At 45.1% G+C, this 17604-nt stretch overlaps 1 protein-coding gene across 1 annotated transcript in view; it reads right to left on the bottom strand.

The window, feature by feature from the left end:
* Positions 1–5166: 5166 nt before the first annotated feature.
* LOC109300707 (wiskott-Aldrich syndrome protein family member 3-like) overlaps positions 5167–17604 on the bottom strand; it is a 22968-nt gene continuing 10530 nt past the window's right edge. The window contains exons 4-8 of the mRNA XM_019521496.1: positions 16160–16277; positions 14556–14731; positions 13417–13680; positions 10038–10429; positions 5167–9249 (exon numbers count right to left, since the gene is read on the bottom strand). Of these exons, the coding sequence (XP_019377041.1) occupies positions 9092–9249; positions 10038–10429; positions 13417–13680; positions 14556–14731; positions 16160–16277 (1108 nt within the window). The 3' untranslated portion in view covers positions 5167–9091. The remainder of the gene's footprint in view (positions 9250–10037; positions 10430–13416; positions 13681–14555; positions 14732–16159; positions 16278–17604) is intronic.

The following is a 17604-nucleotide window of genomic DNA, read 5'->3' on the forward strand; positions in this document are numbered from 1 at the left end:
GATGCATAAATACTAATGCCACCAACCCTCCAAAATATATGGATAATAAGCTTAGTTATATGTTGTGTACATTACATTAATAGAAGTCAAGTATAAAGCACTAGCTAAACACAGTTAGAACACACCTAGCACCATTTCTTCTCTGGTGGATTGCTCTGTATTTTGTGCTCTGGATAGACCAAGACACTATAGGAAGGGGTTCCCAAAACTAATGAAATCCATGCACTGAGTGTGGCATAAGAGTTGTGAGCACGTGCAACTCCAATTGCTGGTCAGGCATTTCTAAACACTCCTTAGGGAAACCAGTCTTCAGGCTCTTCCTGTTGAGTACAGCAAACCTCGTGGTACGCCCTTCTGTAGGATAGCTAGAAAGGATTTAGCATACTAAGCCACATATTCAAGGCTATTCAGGTGACTAAAGACGTAGACAAGCACCCAGTGATACTTTCAAAAGTGACTAGGAAGTTTAGATATCTAACCCTGCTAAGAGCCTACTAGTATCTTTAGACACATAAACACCCCTGAAATATCTGGACCTGGCTTCTTTCTTACTAGATATTTTGAAATCACTATACTTTGTCCATTTTGTCCATTCATGCTATTTGTAAGAAAAAACATCAGTCTATGAGCCTAGGCTAGCATGTTATACCTAATCTGTTATTTCTAGCAGAGAATATGATGATAGGAAGGAAATAATGCACCATCTGTTAGCCTGTGCTATAAACCTTTTACTTCTTCCATAACTTCAATCTTAGCTATCAACACTACCATTAAAAAATGCATGTATTATTTACTATGTCACTGTGCTCTACACCCCATATTATACATATGACAGAACAGAGACCAAATTTAAATGTTACCACCACTAAGTAAGGTGCTTCTCACTTAGTTAGGGTCCCTTTATGAACTGATACCAAAAAACAAAGAAGTTAGGGATATCCACTTTTTATTTTGGAGGGCCTCTTTAGTGCTACTGTAAAGTGCTGGATTGACAGCTCTGGAAACAAAGTACACAAAGTAGGGATAACATAACCTCCTTCCCAACCTTACTAGCCATGGGCTGCAACACTCATTTGGATAGACCCCTCTGAGGGATGACAGATCTGTTCATCTCCACAGATAAATGCTTTCTTGTTGCACAGTTCAGCCTCCATCAATGCATCTAACAAACAGCGTCATTTGTGACCATGCTTGTGAAATGGACATATGCCCACTAGGATTTGGAAGAAAACCCGGCCAGCCACTAAAGAGCCATCAATCACTCCACCTCTCTACCTTTACACATCATCATGTAGCAATCCATTGAGAATTATGACATTATTGGTATCAAGCCAGTTCTACCATGGAAAACTCATGAGCAAAAACACTGACCTGTTTCCTTCATGCTAGGTCAGAAGCATGGCTGTCTCACTCAGTCCACAGTAAGAAGGACAAATAAAATGAAAGAACATCTGGAAGAATGGATGTCAATTTTAAGAAGACCAGTATTTTACTTCCTGGTAACAATCCTATCACTTTGTGAGATGACGATCAGTTTAACCTGCCAATCTCACTTTAAACCCTTCAGTCAGTCACTAGTAGCATGTATCATTTGTGCTCTGTCTTTACTCAGACACTACAGAGAAATCACAATGTAGTGGCGAGATAATTAATGACACCACAGATAGCACCTCATCTGAGGACAAATTCATGAGTATGGAAATGATTGACAACAGATGTCTTCTAAAGTGCAGTGCAGGTTATATGCTCTTTGCTGTAAACTGCAAGCTCCTCAGGATAGAGGCCTTGCCTTTTAATTTTTGTCTGTAAAGTGCCATGCCGACCTACAATGCTGTATACCTAAACAAGAATAAACAGGATTACTGTTTGGATCCAGTTACACAGCTTGTGACATGGGACAAAATCCCCTTCCATGCACAGAGGCTGACAACTTTGCATAGGCGAGTTCCAGGCAGGTTGGACTGCCTCTTCCACGACTCGAGTGCCAGTGGTCGCCACTGCCACTCACCGGGCAGCCTCCGTGGTTACTCTAGCACCCACACAAAGGCACTGTTTGGTCTATGAATCTACTGGCTATGCCTAAAAGTGCCCCTTCATGGGCCTTTTGCTGCAGACAGCTTTGCTCTGTCAGACATGTGCACTCATTGCTCTCAGATGAGCCACCTACATACCCTCCTGCACACTCGGCTCAGTCCCATCCCACTGTATTCAGAATATTAGAATCACAGAATAGTAGTGCTGGGAGGGACGTCCAGAAGTCATCTAGTCCAACCCCCTGCTCCAGGTAGGATCATCCCTGACTGAACCATCTCAGTCAAGTGTTTGTCTAACCTGCTCTTAAAAACATCCATGATAGCGATTCCACAAGCTCTCGCAGTGGCCTCTACCAATGCTCAGCCACCCTCCTACTGAGAGCGTCCTTTCTTGGATCAGAAGATTTGGTCACATCAGGTCACAGGATAAATGGAGAACAGGCCACCAATGATGGACAAATAACCAGGGAATAGCCCCATGCGTCCTTCCCCTTGAAAATCTATGATTCTGTCCTCCTTGTGTTGTTACAGGACATTCATCACTAAAACCTGAATTAAGACAGGCCTGTTTCTGAAGCCCAGATTCAGACACAGGGCTTCGTGGCTTCAGTGGAAGCACAGCCTGAGTAAGGACTACCATGATTGTACCACATGTGGCCCCCATAACATGAAGTACTACCTGAGGAATTGCTAGCACATTGCGCCCACATGGAAACACTCCTAGGCCTGACCTATGGGGAGGTGTTTCTCAACTAGAACAAGTCTGTCAGGCATCTTAAAAGAGATCTAAAGGTAAAAAGCTTTCTGCAGGGCTCTTGGGAGAATCCAAAGTATATATTATGGGTAATCACCAGAATGTCACCTTCACAGGATGGGACATCTTCAGAAGCAGGAGAACCTGTATGATGCAATGCTTCCTCCTCCCCAGTTCACTGCCTCACAGCAGGGTTTCGAAAGTCTTCAGCGGTAGGTTTGAAAATAAACAATCCCTTTTCTTTCAGGTCACCAATCCAGTGAGGAGATCCAGTTGTCACAAGTATCACACGCCTGATTCAGTTGCCACTAAAAAAAGGAGAAAGATTGGGTACAATCCCTGTACCCAAACTCCACTGCACTTTCACTGACTTCAGCAGGACCTGTCCCAGACTACAATATCATGACGAGCCACAGGCATCAGACCTCCTGTATGGTAGCTGCAGAGTATGGAGAATCACTTCCCATGCAACTCAGATCTGCAGAGAGAAGTCCTCAGTGAGCTTCATGGAGCAGAAACTACAAATAATGCCCCATAAGCAGGTTTCAAAGAGTGTGTTTAACTGACTTCAGTACATCTCACGTGGTAAATATACCACATACAGCTTCTCCTGCTAGGAATCTTTTATTTTGAATTTTTAATCTATGTTCATAGATTGGCAGGCATGACGAGACTGATAAAATGGAAACAAGAGCTCTCAATAGATAGATCTGGTTTTTAAATGTTTGGCACTGTGCAACGTGTTGGCACTAAACTATCTGACTATATTTTAACATGAAACATTATATCTCAGTGTACAGTAGGTTTTGCTCAGCTTGCTTCTGATGTACTTGACAGAGAGTAGAAATTTAATCAGCTGTGACCTGGATTGTATCTTTAATGGCTACCAAACTAGATAAAATATTTAAATATTCACTTTTATATTGTGCCACATTGGGATTTAGATGTTTCAGGTTGTATAATATTGCCTGGCCTACTTGTGGTAGTGTGTATGGAAATAAGCACATATACACACAATATTTAACACTAAGCTTATGAACTAGGTTTTCAGCTGAATTACCATAGGACCATGGACTTCATTGGAGCTACACTGATACATCCTAATGAAGGATCTGGTCTTCTACCTATTTAACACCTAACAGAATTTGGAACAAAAATGTATTAATACTGCCTAAAAATACACAATGTTCTTGATCATGTAAGGTGCTGAGCCCCGCAAGTCAATGGCAAATGATCCCCCTTCCCTTCATAGGATTCGGCCCACAGAAAATGTACTCTAGATGGCTAGATTTTTAGATGACACGAAGCAGTGTAGCTTTATAGAACTAAGCCAATTCCCACCAGCTGGGGATCTGGCCCATCATGTCTTCTACACGGATGGATGAGACGCCTGAGTCATGATTCCTCCTGCTTTGCCTTTTGAACGTTTTTGTATGAAATAAGCTTATTTATAAGGGGGAGGAACTGTTCTAAACAGAGCTGCAGTAAAAGGCCATCAGCAAGTGCTAAGAATCAGGTGGAAATTATGAGAGAGAAGAGGGGAAAGTATGGTACCAGAACGGAAATAAATATGGAAGCAAAAGCCAGTCCACTGGTCTCCTGTGGCTCTCATGAACAGAGAGGGTTTGAGGTTGCACTGTATCTCTGCAAACAACACACACACACACACACACACACACACACACTTACTATATATCTTTTTTAAATATCTCAGATGAGCATCTTGCCCTAATTGCTCCTAAAGATATTGCATAACAACCAAGAGGCAATTTCAGGAAGATGGCTAACGCCTCCCCGCAGAAAATAAAATCACTACACATCTCTGTGCTAGGATATATACTACAGGGAACAATCCTCCCCTGGTCTGGCTGGGCTAGCTTGGGCCTAATAAGTCCTAGTAAGGCAACTTCCATGACCTTCACTAGTATTAGCCTGAATAAAACAGGCAGAATCTGTCACTGTGAGTGGCCAATGTCTGGGTGAGTCTGTGGGCCTGATTATGGTTGTCAGAAAAACGAGTGTAATTTGGGGGCATGAAGGTAATGGCATTAGCCAGGTACAAAACCAGTGTAAGAGGAGCATAATTAGGTTCTGCAGTGTTAAGCCCCTGGCCCAGTATGTGGCACTGGTTTCTGTAGGCCATTCTCTAAGGCAGTGGTTCTCAACCTTTTTAGACTCAAGGCACTCTGCACTAGACTCAAGGCCCCTCCATAACTTTTGTGAATTGACTGACACCCATTTAAAAAGCTAACTGATTTACTGCAGTGCTTACCTTCTTGCAGACAGGCCTAGCAGTGGGGGTGGGGAGCAACCAGGCAGGGAGAGCCAGAGCCTGCCCTTATCTACTGATCTCCTCATAGTTTCTGCAGCACCCTTCAAGGATCTCGCAGCACCCCAGGGTGCCCCAGCAGCCTGGCTGAGAATCACTGCTCAGAGGCATCGTGCCTACAGCTCTGCACCACACACCTTGCAAAGTCCAGCTGGCCACTCTTTATAAGATTGCTCCAATCTTAAAAACCCACTATGGTAGGGCAGGCATCATGCCCAGCCATTGCAAAGAGCCAGAAAGGGAAGTCCCTCATCAGTCCGTCCCATTCTTACTGGCCAGTCAAACATAGCAAGGAGCGGTTTAGCCCTCCTGCACAAATGCCTGTCTGTCTCCTTGCCTCTACCCATACTGACAGGGGGAAATGCTCAGGGTTTGTTGCCCCACCTCATCACTGCTTAATCACAGCCCTATGGCCCAAATGAAATAAATATAGAATGAATATAAAAGATAAAGGCAATTAATGTCTTCATTATTCCCCTCTCTATCTCTCTATATTATATACATATATATTTTCATTTTGCAAATAAAAACTTTTTATCTGGTATTTCTTTTCATGTATGTATCATATCAAAACCACACATATATTAACAACACTATACAATAAATACTTATACGTGATTGTTTAAATGTTACTTTCAACCAACAAGGCCTTTTCTTATTTTGTCATAAGGTCAAGTCCTGTCCACCTCATTGAGGAAAGTATCTCCATCACTTCAGCATTCCTCTGCTTGAGCAAAGACATCAGGTTTTGACTACTAGTTTATTCAGCAGTTTGCTGTCTCTGTCTCTTCCACTGCTCAGGGGGACAGTGGCAGAGTGAGGGTGATGTCCAGAGCAAATGCCTCTAGTAACCACTGCAAACCATGAATTCCCAGTTCAGCTCTGCTGCTCCTTCCAAATCAGCTAAACATTCCCTCCTCCAGAGGCTTTGCATGTGAGCTGTTCTCTTCTAGGTCAATGTTGTTGGGAGGCTGTGCTGCATTTTACTGGGTCCTTGTCTTGTTTTCCTTGTCCCTCCCTTTGGCTGGGATGTCATCTGTATCAGGAACTATTGCTATTCAGTTCATATAGGGAATTTTCATATTCCACTCCCTTGTTTCTGTAAAAACCAGCTGAATGCATTATGGGGATTTTCTATCACATATAGCTATCACTATTTTCTGTTCTGGCTGCTGCTGAAGACCAGATATTGCACTTGAAGGACCTGGGATCCTACCTAGTGTGGCTCATCCTGTGTTCCTGGGTCCCTCACATAAGAACCTAAGTGTTGACCACACTTCAGCCATAACATGTTTTGTTAGTAGCAGTCCTATCTCATTGGACTTTAAACCAGGTCTTAATGAGCAAAGCAGGAGCAGGTGTTTGAGGAATAGTCATATCAGTAACACTATCATGACATGAGATTCAAAGATAAAATACAAGCTTATGACGTACAACTCTCACTCAGACGTACAGTCTGATGAAAGTCAGAGATTTGCTTAAGAGAAGACCACACCCCACCCCAAAAGCCTTTTCGATTTAGTTTAAGATACATGGTTAGAACTGGAGAGTCATTCACATAGTAGCTTACTGTGCCTCAAGAGGTCATTCACATAGTAGCTTCCTGTGCTTCAACCCATCAGGACCCCCTTCAAAGGTACCATTTGCCACTCCCAGAAATGGATGTGCCAACCCACAAACTTCTGTACAATATATTACAAGCAGTCCTGTGCACTAGCACTATTTCTTGAGCTCTTCTCCCCAACACAGTCACATGAAAAAAATCATTTAGACGACACAGCACTACCCACAGACTGATCCACATATTTGCTGAAGAAGGAAGAGAATGTGGCATGCCTGGATCTCACAGAGCCACAAACCAATCCTTAATGGTCTAAAGGAGGTACTGGGATGGGAGCAGTTGAATATGGTTAAATTCATGGGACAGGTTATAATTTCATTAGACAAAGCAAGTAATGGCCTCCTTGAAAATAGTTGTTACTGCTCATGAGCAAATAGCAGGAGAATCAAGGTCCTGAAGAACACATAACCTTTTAGTAAAGGAGCTGTTAGTTATCAGGACCACCAATTGCCAGAGGATGGCTGGGATTACAGACTGTATTCATTATGTCTCAACAAGAACAAGTTCCTCTCTAGGAGGAAAACAGCTGAATACCTAGAGTACAGCTCAGCACTGACATTACCAAGTTACTGAGGGTGAGTTTTTGCACCAGCTAAATGGTGCTCTGTATGCAATGACACTTGTGGACTCCAACCAGCACCCTCTCTGTCTCTCACCTAGTCTCTCTACCTTCAGAGAATGGAGCACTAACACTGCGGCTGACTCTTACCTGTCTGTATCCTTCATTTGTCATGGCCTAAAAGCCAGGAGGTGGACCTAAGTGCAAGATTCCCATTAGAAAGAGAGTTCAACTTCCTCCACCATCCAGGACTCTAAAGTCAGATGGGAGATGGGACTGCAGTCAAGGGAAGTCAGAATGGAGATCTCACTGATGAGCTAGAAGCACGTGTGTGTTTAGGTCCCTTACAGTACACGGGCCTTATATGGCCACATACTGCAATCAGAATCAAGACGGCCACTAGCTTGTTTTCTATGCAGCAGAACCCATTTCACATTCTCCTAGAGCTGTGACTGGCTGCAATTTTCAGTATTTCATGCAGGATCCTGTTGGCTTCCAGTGTCTTCTCCCTTAATATCTGCATGCAAATACTTCTTTAAGTTGCTTTCTATTTTAATTAAACCAAAGTGCTATTTTCGGCATTATAACCCAGGGCCCTATTTTGCCAAGTTTTACTTGTCATCACGAGGTTAGCTGTACTCCATCACTGGAGTGGAAGAACTGGGCCCTCGTTAACCCTTTTCTTCTGTAACTCAATAAGCCTGAGTTAACCTCACATCATGCAGGCATATCCTCTAGTGCTAGAGAGTGAAAAACAAAATCAACCCAAAAGGACAAATATTGCTCACTGTGTATTTCAAACAGGTGACTTAAGAGCACCATTTCACTCAGTGAGTTTCCTTGCAAATACCAAATTAAGACAGTTCAAACAGCCATTAATTTCAGGGCTGTAAGAATCTTCTCTAGACAGCTTAAATTAAATTGCTCACTCTTTTGCACCTGCAATATGCCTTACAGCATTCAAAGCAGTGACAAGGGTGTTGTTTCTTTATTGGCTGCAAAAGGACAGCTGGTTCTATGGTTTATACTGAACTTCCCCTTCACACTTTTCTCCAGGGAACCTGAGTGTCAAGATGGAAATTTAAGCACACCATAAACATCTCAGCCTACTCATGAAGTGCTTTTAAAAGTGACAGTGGGATATGGCACTGAACTCGCCTTTGTGACTGTTGCAAAGCAAAGTGAACGACAAAAACAAACGCTTCTTGTCTGTAATTGGCAGAGCAATGAACACAGATTGTCCCTGGTCATGAGGCCCATAGTCCCAGAATTTCAAAGCTCTGAGCAAAACACAAACAAGAACAGTGGTCTCTAGACATCTATAACCATGCGGTTGGGTTTTCTAAGGGAACATGATTCTTTTCCAGGAGTTTTTCATTACACAGTTAACATCTAGCTGAATAAGCAGTGCTGCCTATGCAATTTCCTTTCTAAAAATTCACACCTGGGGCCAGCTTCTGACCTCTGTCACACCTGTATAAATCTAGAGTAACTCCATTGATCCCGACCCAGTAGTGTTTTTCAGCATTATTAAAGACTGAAGTATTGTGTTTACTCCTAGTGCTATTATGGGCAAATTTTGGTTATCCTGCTTCTAAAGTGCATTCGCCCAATGCACTCACCAATGGTGATGATACTGCAATTTTTTTAAACAATGCAACAGAGCATAAAAGCAAGTCACACTACCATAACTGCTAATGGCTTTCAGTATTTACTTTTGGGGAAGCCCACTAATACACACCTGTGGCACATAAGAAGTGGGAGAGAGACAGTCCAACACTGCATTTCAGCTTTCTCAATCTGACCACTCGTTATCGTCCAATTCCGAGTCATCGTCGGATTCACTGTACTCCACTGCGATCCTGCGGGACAGGATGGTAGCCACATCGTTGCCAACTGGTTCCTTCTTTGCCTCCTGCTCCCACTGTTCCTGGACTTTTCGGAGTTGAATTCCTGCATTAAAGAAAGGTGGAAAACCATTTAGGTCAGCAAGACCAGCTTGCTACCAGTTGACCTATGAGTGTGCTTGATGGCTGCCATATTGGCTGAAACAGTGGACTGAACCAGAGACCTCCAGAGATGAAAACACGGTGCCTTCAGTGAAGGACGCCTCATAGCACAAGCACACACAAACACACACCAAGGCACTACCAGGACTCCAAAGCCACTGCCTGTCTCCCTTACTATTATTCAGCCTGTGGCTCTTTGTAGGAAACGGAGATGGAAAAGACCTATTAGAGTATGTGTGCCCCTACTATCAACTAGGATCCTCAAGGTAGCTAATATAAATTTGATCCTTACTAGATATTTTCAAGTTCTCTATAGGGTCCAATGTCAAGTACCCCATGTGATGGGACTTCTACCAGTTATTCTGAAAGGCTAAACTTCAGTGTGAGGAGTATATTTTTTTTTCTGAAATACAAATTAAATAGTCTTTTTGCTCTTTTTCACCCGCTGTCTTCTACTCCTGCTACCCTAAATAATTCCTCTATCACTTTTGAAGCCATGTATTGGATTTTTTCTTAACCAGCCCTGTCACCAACAAAATCTGCTTCACCTCTGTCCAGTAGAGGACCTTCCCTGGATTTAAATGGGCTTTGGACTGGGCCTCTGGAGTGCAGGTCTCTCTCTGCAGCTGCCCCCCATTCTTCTGCACTTCTCTTGCAGTCTCAGCAGAACTTGCTGCCCCACTCACACTCTCTCCTGTAAGGCCAGTGCTGATGTCCAGGGACGTAACTCACCCCTACGAATCGCAGCAAGCAGGTCGCTCCTGGCATCGCTCATTGGTATCAGAGGGATCTGAGGTTTCCGAGGCTCAACCGTAACGGTGGGGGGTGATGCTGAGTGAGCTGGCGAAGCAGTGACTGTTGGAGGGCCAGGTGGAGGAGGGGGAGGGGCAACAGGGGGGCCCATGGGGCCAGTCTGAGGAGGAGAAGCAGAATATGGGCAGGGCGGAGCTGGAGGTGGGGAAGGTGCATAGGACGAGTGAGCCATGGATGCTGTGGCACTGGTAGCCAGAGCGGGGGGTGCTGAGATGGGGCTGTCGAAGGCAGTTTGAGCAGAAGGTATCACAGGGGGTGGGGGCGGAGGAGCAGGAGGCACAAAGTATTCTGCCATGGGCATCTGCTGTTGGCTGCAACAATTAAAGAACAGAAAGCAAATCAATAGCAATAGTGGAATCACTCTCACTGAAACAGATCCTATGCGTCAATAACCTTTCAGAGGAGAAAGAAAACCAAGGACACTCCACTCAGTGCCACCTACCTTAATACCATCCCAGCCAGATCCCAACTCAGTTTGGGCTGCAGCCAACTTGGGCATTTGTCTCTGCTTTCTGATCTAAACTATTGCTTGGTGCAGCTATGAACCAGCTGCCCTGTTTATTCCAGAGGTGGCTGCCTTTAAAGTGGTTCATACCTATTTATCTTATCTGTGTCCTGAAAGATGCACACACATACGAACTACACAGAAGGTGGCCTTTGCAGGTGGATATACTGGGCCGAAATCCAGACCTGGGTCAAGCAAGTGTAACTGCTACAGAAGTGTCAAGGCCATGAAGATAGGTCAGAAAAGGGAGGTATAAGCAGTACAAAAGTATCTTGCACTGATGTGTCATTCATTGAGTATTTAAAATGTGTGTGGAATATATGTGGGGAGTGACGAGGAAGAGTAGACAGAGAAGCAAAATCTGCATAATACAAACTAGAGTATGGAAGCTAACAGAACCTGATGGGAACTGAGACTCTAATCAAAGCAGATTCAATATTCTTGGAAGGTTTCATTTCTTCTGGTCAAGGGACACCTGATTTTCATATTCCCCTTTGAAAAGCTATGCTGGAAACACATTGGATGTCTAATGATTTAAACACAGAAAAAGTCAAGGGAACACAGAGTTCTGGCTGAATCCATCATGTTCCTAGGCAGCAATTGCTGTGACAAGGGCTCACAGCCTGACACACTGAAAGCTGCACCAAAAAGAAAAAATGTCACCTAGCTGTTATTTGAAAAATGTCTTTTGGCCTGTGCAGTTTCAAAGGGCTGGGTAATAGTGTTGCAATGAGGCCTTATACATTCATTCAAAAAGCAAGTTATCTCACTGCATCTTGCCAGAAACAGCATTTGCTATTATACCAGCAAGGTGAGAGTTACAACAGCCACCAGTCCTCACGCTTCAGGGTTTGTTTGGCATCTCAAGGGAGGAATAAATTTCCTTCCCATTTTATAGGATTGTGCCATTAGATTAATTTTTAAGATCAGATGAGTTTATACCTTTCCCTAAAGCATCTGGCATCAAGTCTCCTCGATGTCCAAAGTGATGCTGGACTAGGAGAAGCACTGTGTCAATGCACAGAAAACTTTGCATATAGAGCTCTGAAGGCTGAAATAGTTTTACTTGAAGGGGAAACTGGCCAGATACACACACACACAATGGTACCTGAAGCCCAAATGGGCCATTTGGAGGACTATGGCCATATTTCAAATGAATATGATGAATTATTTTTAATCCTGTGCTTTGCTCTATATTTTGCCTCTGGGGTAAGATCTCCCATAGGAGGCTGACGTGCACAGAGATACAGGAAGACAAAGGCTTGCAGAACAGGCCAGGTGTCTCCTATGCAAATGTCAACAGAAAGCTGCCCAAGGTTCTGGACAGTTTTCAGGCCACACTCCCATCTCCTAGTGGGCAACAACCATCTTGATCTGAATTCTGCTCTCAGACATATCTTTGCACTCAGTTGTATGGTTGTAGTAGGGAGCTCCTGTTACTTTAAGAGGAGAAAGGCTGGAGACAGGGCTCAGGTGGCACTTAAGGGAAGAGGAATGGAAGGGGGGCAGGTTTAGAGAATATATAAGCCCAGGGCCTGAGCTGCAGCAGGTCATGAGAGGAATTCCAGGAGGCCAGCAGAGGAGCCCCTAACTTACACCATGGATACCTTGAGCCCAGGAGAAGGACAGGTAAGTACAATAGTGTGGACTTGCCTGGAGAGCACCGGTGGTTTGGGGGTTGGGACTAGTGGGGGAGATTGGAGGGCCCAGCAGGCCCAGGAGCAGGGCCAGAGTCTGGGAACAGGGCTGAGCAGGTAACATATCTGGAATCAAGGCCAAAGCCTGGGAGTAGGGCATAGAAAGAAATGGATATGTTGCTAGAGAGAGCCCAATGTGCAGAGAGGGGCAGAGATGGGGCTAGAGAGCGCCCAGCATCCAGAGGGTGGCAAAGATAGGGCTAGAGAAGCCACTGAATTGATTGATTGGTAATATATGCAAGGCTTGGGCATGGCTAGAAGGGGAGACGATGGGGCCACAAAATTAGCCCTTAAGGGATGAGCAATTAGACCATAGCTTGTGAATGATGTGCAATGATAGCATGGATGAGTTCTTGCTCAGGGATCCCTGGCCCCATTTCTAAATATATATTCACATTAGGGCATGGCAGATGAGCAAAATGGGAGGGGGCCTCAAGAACAAGGTACAACAGAGGCTAAGCAGCCACCAGGGGGCTTCATGGCTGCCCCTGGGGCAGGCCCTTGTTACAACAATATTACAGAGAAGTGACTGAGATTGGAATTTGAACCTGTGCACGACTGTTTTAGCATCAGTTTCTGTTTGGGTAATGATAAAGGCTATCCTCTATTTGGATGATGCTAACTGCTGGGAGAGGGCTGGATGGGTCAAGGGACTGGGAATAAGGCAGAGAACTTCTCAGGTGTGGACTACTAATCAGAATTCAAACCAGTCTTGAACCAGTCCAAAACTCTCACTAATTGAGCACTGTGGTGAAAGGAGATGGTATTTTTTCCAGTGCTGTTCTTTTTAGACATGTGTTGACTTCACATAAACCACCCTCACAGACAGCCGTAACTGGTGTTCTTCAACCTCCTGAGAAGAAGGCTGAAAAAATGAATGGGCACTGGAGGCTGAATTACGGTCTCCCCCCTCAGGAAGGCTGAGGGGACTGCCAGAGGGCTAGCCTATGTGACAACTGCTGCCTAGCTTATGCTTGTCATGGATAGAGGGCTTCCCTTTCCAGGGCAGTTGATGTCATCTTTTCAAAGCACTACACTCATTTTAAAAGGGGAAAAACAGGTCTCATAATGAAAGAAAGAAGGTTGAATTCCATACCCATACTCTTTGACTATCTGAGGTCTTGGTCCATTCAGTATAGTCTCTGGAGGTTGTGGTACATGGGGCTGCTGGACACGGCTGAGACTGTTCTGTCGACTTCCTGCTGCTGAAGGTCTGTATACATGTTCCTGGGCCTGGCTGGTCACTAGAATGACCTCTTTGTTGTCTGTTGACAGATGTGATGCTGGAGCTAGTATCTGTTGTGCAGGGTGGTTAGGGCTGGCAGGGTATGAGTGATCAGCTGCATCTGATGCATAAGATCTGTTGCACACAAAAATATCAAAGGTTGTATTCCTGGATGGAGGGCAGGAATGGGAAGTGAAGTTGGGAGAGGTCAAGGGGATTATGATGGTACCTATTGGCATTTGGGGTCAAGGCATCAACATAGGGAGATGGGAGGTGTTGCCACAAAGTACAGCAAAAGTTGTGTTATCCAGCACTTTATCAACCAGAAAGCTCCACTAACCAGCATCCAAGGGACACAGTAAAAGTGAAACTGGAAGTCCCACTTCTGGTTTCAGCCATGAGCTAAGTTCTTCTCCTTCACTTCTTCGGCCCATGGCCAGGAGCAAAGCAGCCTGCTCAGGGCAAAGCAGCCTGTGCAGGGGCCCCCTCCCTGTCCCCTGGCACACTGACACCAGGGAGTACACCAGACGGTGCACATTTGATTTTTTAACTGGCATATTTTTTCCCAGGGGATGCCGGATAACAGAGCTTTTGCTATACAAACCTACAAGAGGCAGTATTGGGGCAGTACAAGCAGAGTAGGAAGACAGGAAGAGTTCTGCAGGGTAATGAACCAGCCTGACACCTCTGCAGATCTAGTTTAGGTCCCAAATGGAAATGTCCCATATTATCGCCTGTCCACAAGGAGGTCACAAAACCCATGTCACATGAGACATGGTTTGTCAGACTCAGGTCCAAACCAGCAGGTGGCACTGTACATTAGGGTAGAGGTGCAGTGGGCTGGGGGCGTTGTTGGCACAATGCCTGTCTTCCCTAAGCCTGCTTCCTAGCCAGCACTAAGAGTCCTTCACTGTCATGAGCAATCAATATATCCAGAAAACTGAAAAGAAAAAGTGAAGAAAAGCAAAGAAAAAAAACAATGGGCTAAATGTGTAATACATAAAACCTGCCTATTATCTGGGGACAGTGATCCTTCCGATGAGGCCATGTGATATGGGGATGGTGAGAACCTGTTATCGGGTCGGAATTCTTTATCATACGCCATCATGTTCCACTCCAGACGCCGGTTACGGGCTTTTCTCACTTTCTTGACCTCCCGAGTGGAATCTTCTACTAACCGCTGCTCCTAGAAGCAAATAAACACCTTTCTTTTAACAGGTTGGGTGACCACCTAACAGCTGTAGACAGTGCTATGTCTGCCTGAGCTGGATGACACACAAGGAGTTTAGACTATGTGGATGAGGGTAACTATGACAACATATTATTCACATTCATATTATTCTAGATCAAGGTTCCCCATCACCATGATGTAGTCCTTCAGTAGCTTTTGCTATTTTTTCTAAGTTCCTGATCCTTTCCTGATCCACGAGTCCTGCTGTTTATTCATGTATCTATGTCCCAGCCCATCCAAAGCCAAGCTGACCTAGATGCCACAAGGCTGAGCTTGGACCAGGCCAGTACACATATAGTTGAAAACTGTGAGCAATATTTGGTATAGCAGACATGTAATCTACTGGTACCATCACCTGTGAGAGCTTTGGTCCTCATAAATCCTAGAGATCTTCTGTGGAATAACAGGTCCAACCTACCCACAGATTTGGAAGCCTGAACCACAGTACTGACAAGCCAGAAAACTGAACCTAGAAATTCAGGTCTACTCAGGCTTGCTGCAGATAACAGCTTTAGGGTGGATAAGAAACTCTTATGAGTAAACCTTTACTGCTTGAACTAGCCAAGCCTTTAGACTTAATTAATCCAGCCCTACTTAAAGTGCTCTTATACCTCCCATTAGACTTATACATTAACCAAAATGAATGGGACAAGAGAGGAGGCAGCAACATCCAATTGTGAGAGAGGAGTGGAGAAGTAGAGAAACAGGCTTTATACCTATTCTCTTACTGTGAAGAGTACTTGTCCACATCATAAAGGCAATGGTGTAAGTGGAAAGGGATCTATTCACTACAGCTGAAACCCTGATTTCCTTTGTGTCTCTGCTCTCAGGGGCCAACTAAAGAGAAGCAAAGCATTCAGCAAGCTCCAACTAAGGTTGAATGATTTTTAAACCATAAAAAGTTAGACTGAGATCACAGCGTGATATAAATCACCAAAGAGGCACATCTTCAAAAACGGCTCTCAGGAGGTTCATGTATTACAGTCTACGGAGTAGGAGACCTATATGTTTCCTGAATGTAAAAGCCTTGCAGTTGTTGACTGGCACATAGAAAGGGATATGAAAGCCCCAAGCCTCTTGGCCTGGCAGGGGCTGTGAATGCCACAGAAGCCACAAATGCAAGCACTGGTTGAGACAATAGTACGTCTCCCCCATGAGTCCCCTTTCTAAGCAGCACTGTCATGACATGAGATCATGACTAGAGAAGATAATAGGTAAGAGGCACCTTGCAAATGACAAAAAGAGATACTGTCCCTGCACCAGAGACAGAAAAGGGGATGGAGAAACAAACTAGAACCACATAGTGTCAGAATTTGAACTAATTCCAGACTTGGTCCCAGGCCTCATCACAGCCTGACTGGGAGCTTTCTCTGTTGCTTTTACCTTTTGCCTGCGTTTCTCCTTTCTCTTATCTTCAGTTGCCTGCAGCATCTTCTCCTTCCATAAGTTGAAGAAATATGAAGGGTCAGTGTAGAATTTGAGGCCGTCCTTCTTGTCATCTCTGAAATTATGAGAGAGAGGAATTTCTTAGCAATGGGATCAACCATTCTCACTAATTTAATGGTATAACTAATGATACATGAATGTGCTCAGTGCTTGGGGAAATAACCCCAACAGGTATGAGTGAATGGAGACTAGACCCCTCTGCATTGGCCTGAAGCTCACTATTCCCTTCTCTCTTCCTATCCCCTTCACCTTCCTCCTTCCCACTCGCTTCTTCCTTCAATCCCCTTCCACTACAGTGAAGATTTTGCTTATGGGATGCAGTCACAAATCCATAGGCTTTAAAGTCAGTGGTTTATTAAGGCATGGCTGATACACAGGCTGATGAAGACCCCAAGAGGAAACCCTTTAGCTTTTTGGAGAAGGCCTTAGATATTACTGCTGCTCCCCAGGGACACAGCGGAAGTTTAGGGTTTCTGCTCTAACTTAGATCAATGTCTCATGTCTACCACTGGATAAAGCACATTCTGTAAATACAGACTATTATTTGTATTAAGCAAACTTGTGAGGCTGAACCCTATTCCAGGGGCAGGCAAAGTCTGGCCTGCAGGGTGGATTGGGAACAAGGAAGCTGCTCCATGGCTGGGATCTTGCAGCAGTGACAGCATGGTCCAGAGCTGGGGCAGAACTGAGATCCGCTGCCCACACGCTGCACAGTCACCACTGCAAGGTCCCAGCCCTGGCCCTGGAGTAGCTCCCCACCCAGCTGTGTGTCCTGGCAGCGCTGCTGAGGCCAGTCTCCTTGGAAACGCTGGTCCCACACTGTCATGACCCTGCCACTGCTGGGGTCTCCTTGGAAACTGGCTGCAATGACACAGGCAGGGGCTGCTGGGAAATGGAGTCCGGCCACCAGCCAGATCCACCATTTTGCCCACCCCTGTCCTGTTTCATGTGCTGGTGCCTCAGTGGACTTAGGCACCACAAAGGGCATCATTTCTTGTGCACCCACCAAACAGCAAATTGATATTTACTTGTAACCACCCAATAACTTTCACCGGTGACTGTGACCTCAGGATTTCTCCATCACAGTGGCTCAGAACAAGATCACCAGTGGGCTGTCTCCAGAAGAAACCCAGTAGAGTAGCAGAAATCATGAACAACTGGTGGCTCCCAAGACTGGGCGGGCACCATTTGTAGGTGGCATCGTCAGTGGTGAGTGAGGACTGCCTGCAGATGCTGGCAGTGGTGTTGGTGGTGGGAGGGGAGGGGGGTTGGTGAGTAGGAACCACCTGCAGACACCAGCAGTGGTGTCGGCAGCAGCAAACGGGGTCGCACTCAGAGGGTGGTGGTGGATGGGTCATATTCGACCTGGGGGGAGGTGGGTA

Source organism: Gavialis gangeticus, unplaced genomic scaffold (genome assembly GCF_001723915.1).
Source record: "Gavialis gangeticus isolate Ggan-Ray unplaced genomic scaffold, GavGan_comp1, whole genome shotgun sequence".
NCBI lineage: Eukaryota > Metazoa > Chordata > Crocodylia > Gavialidae > Gavialis > Gavialis gangeticus.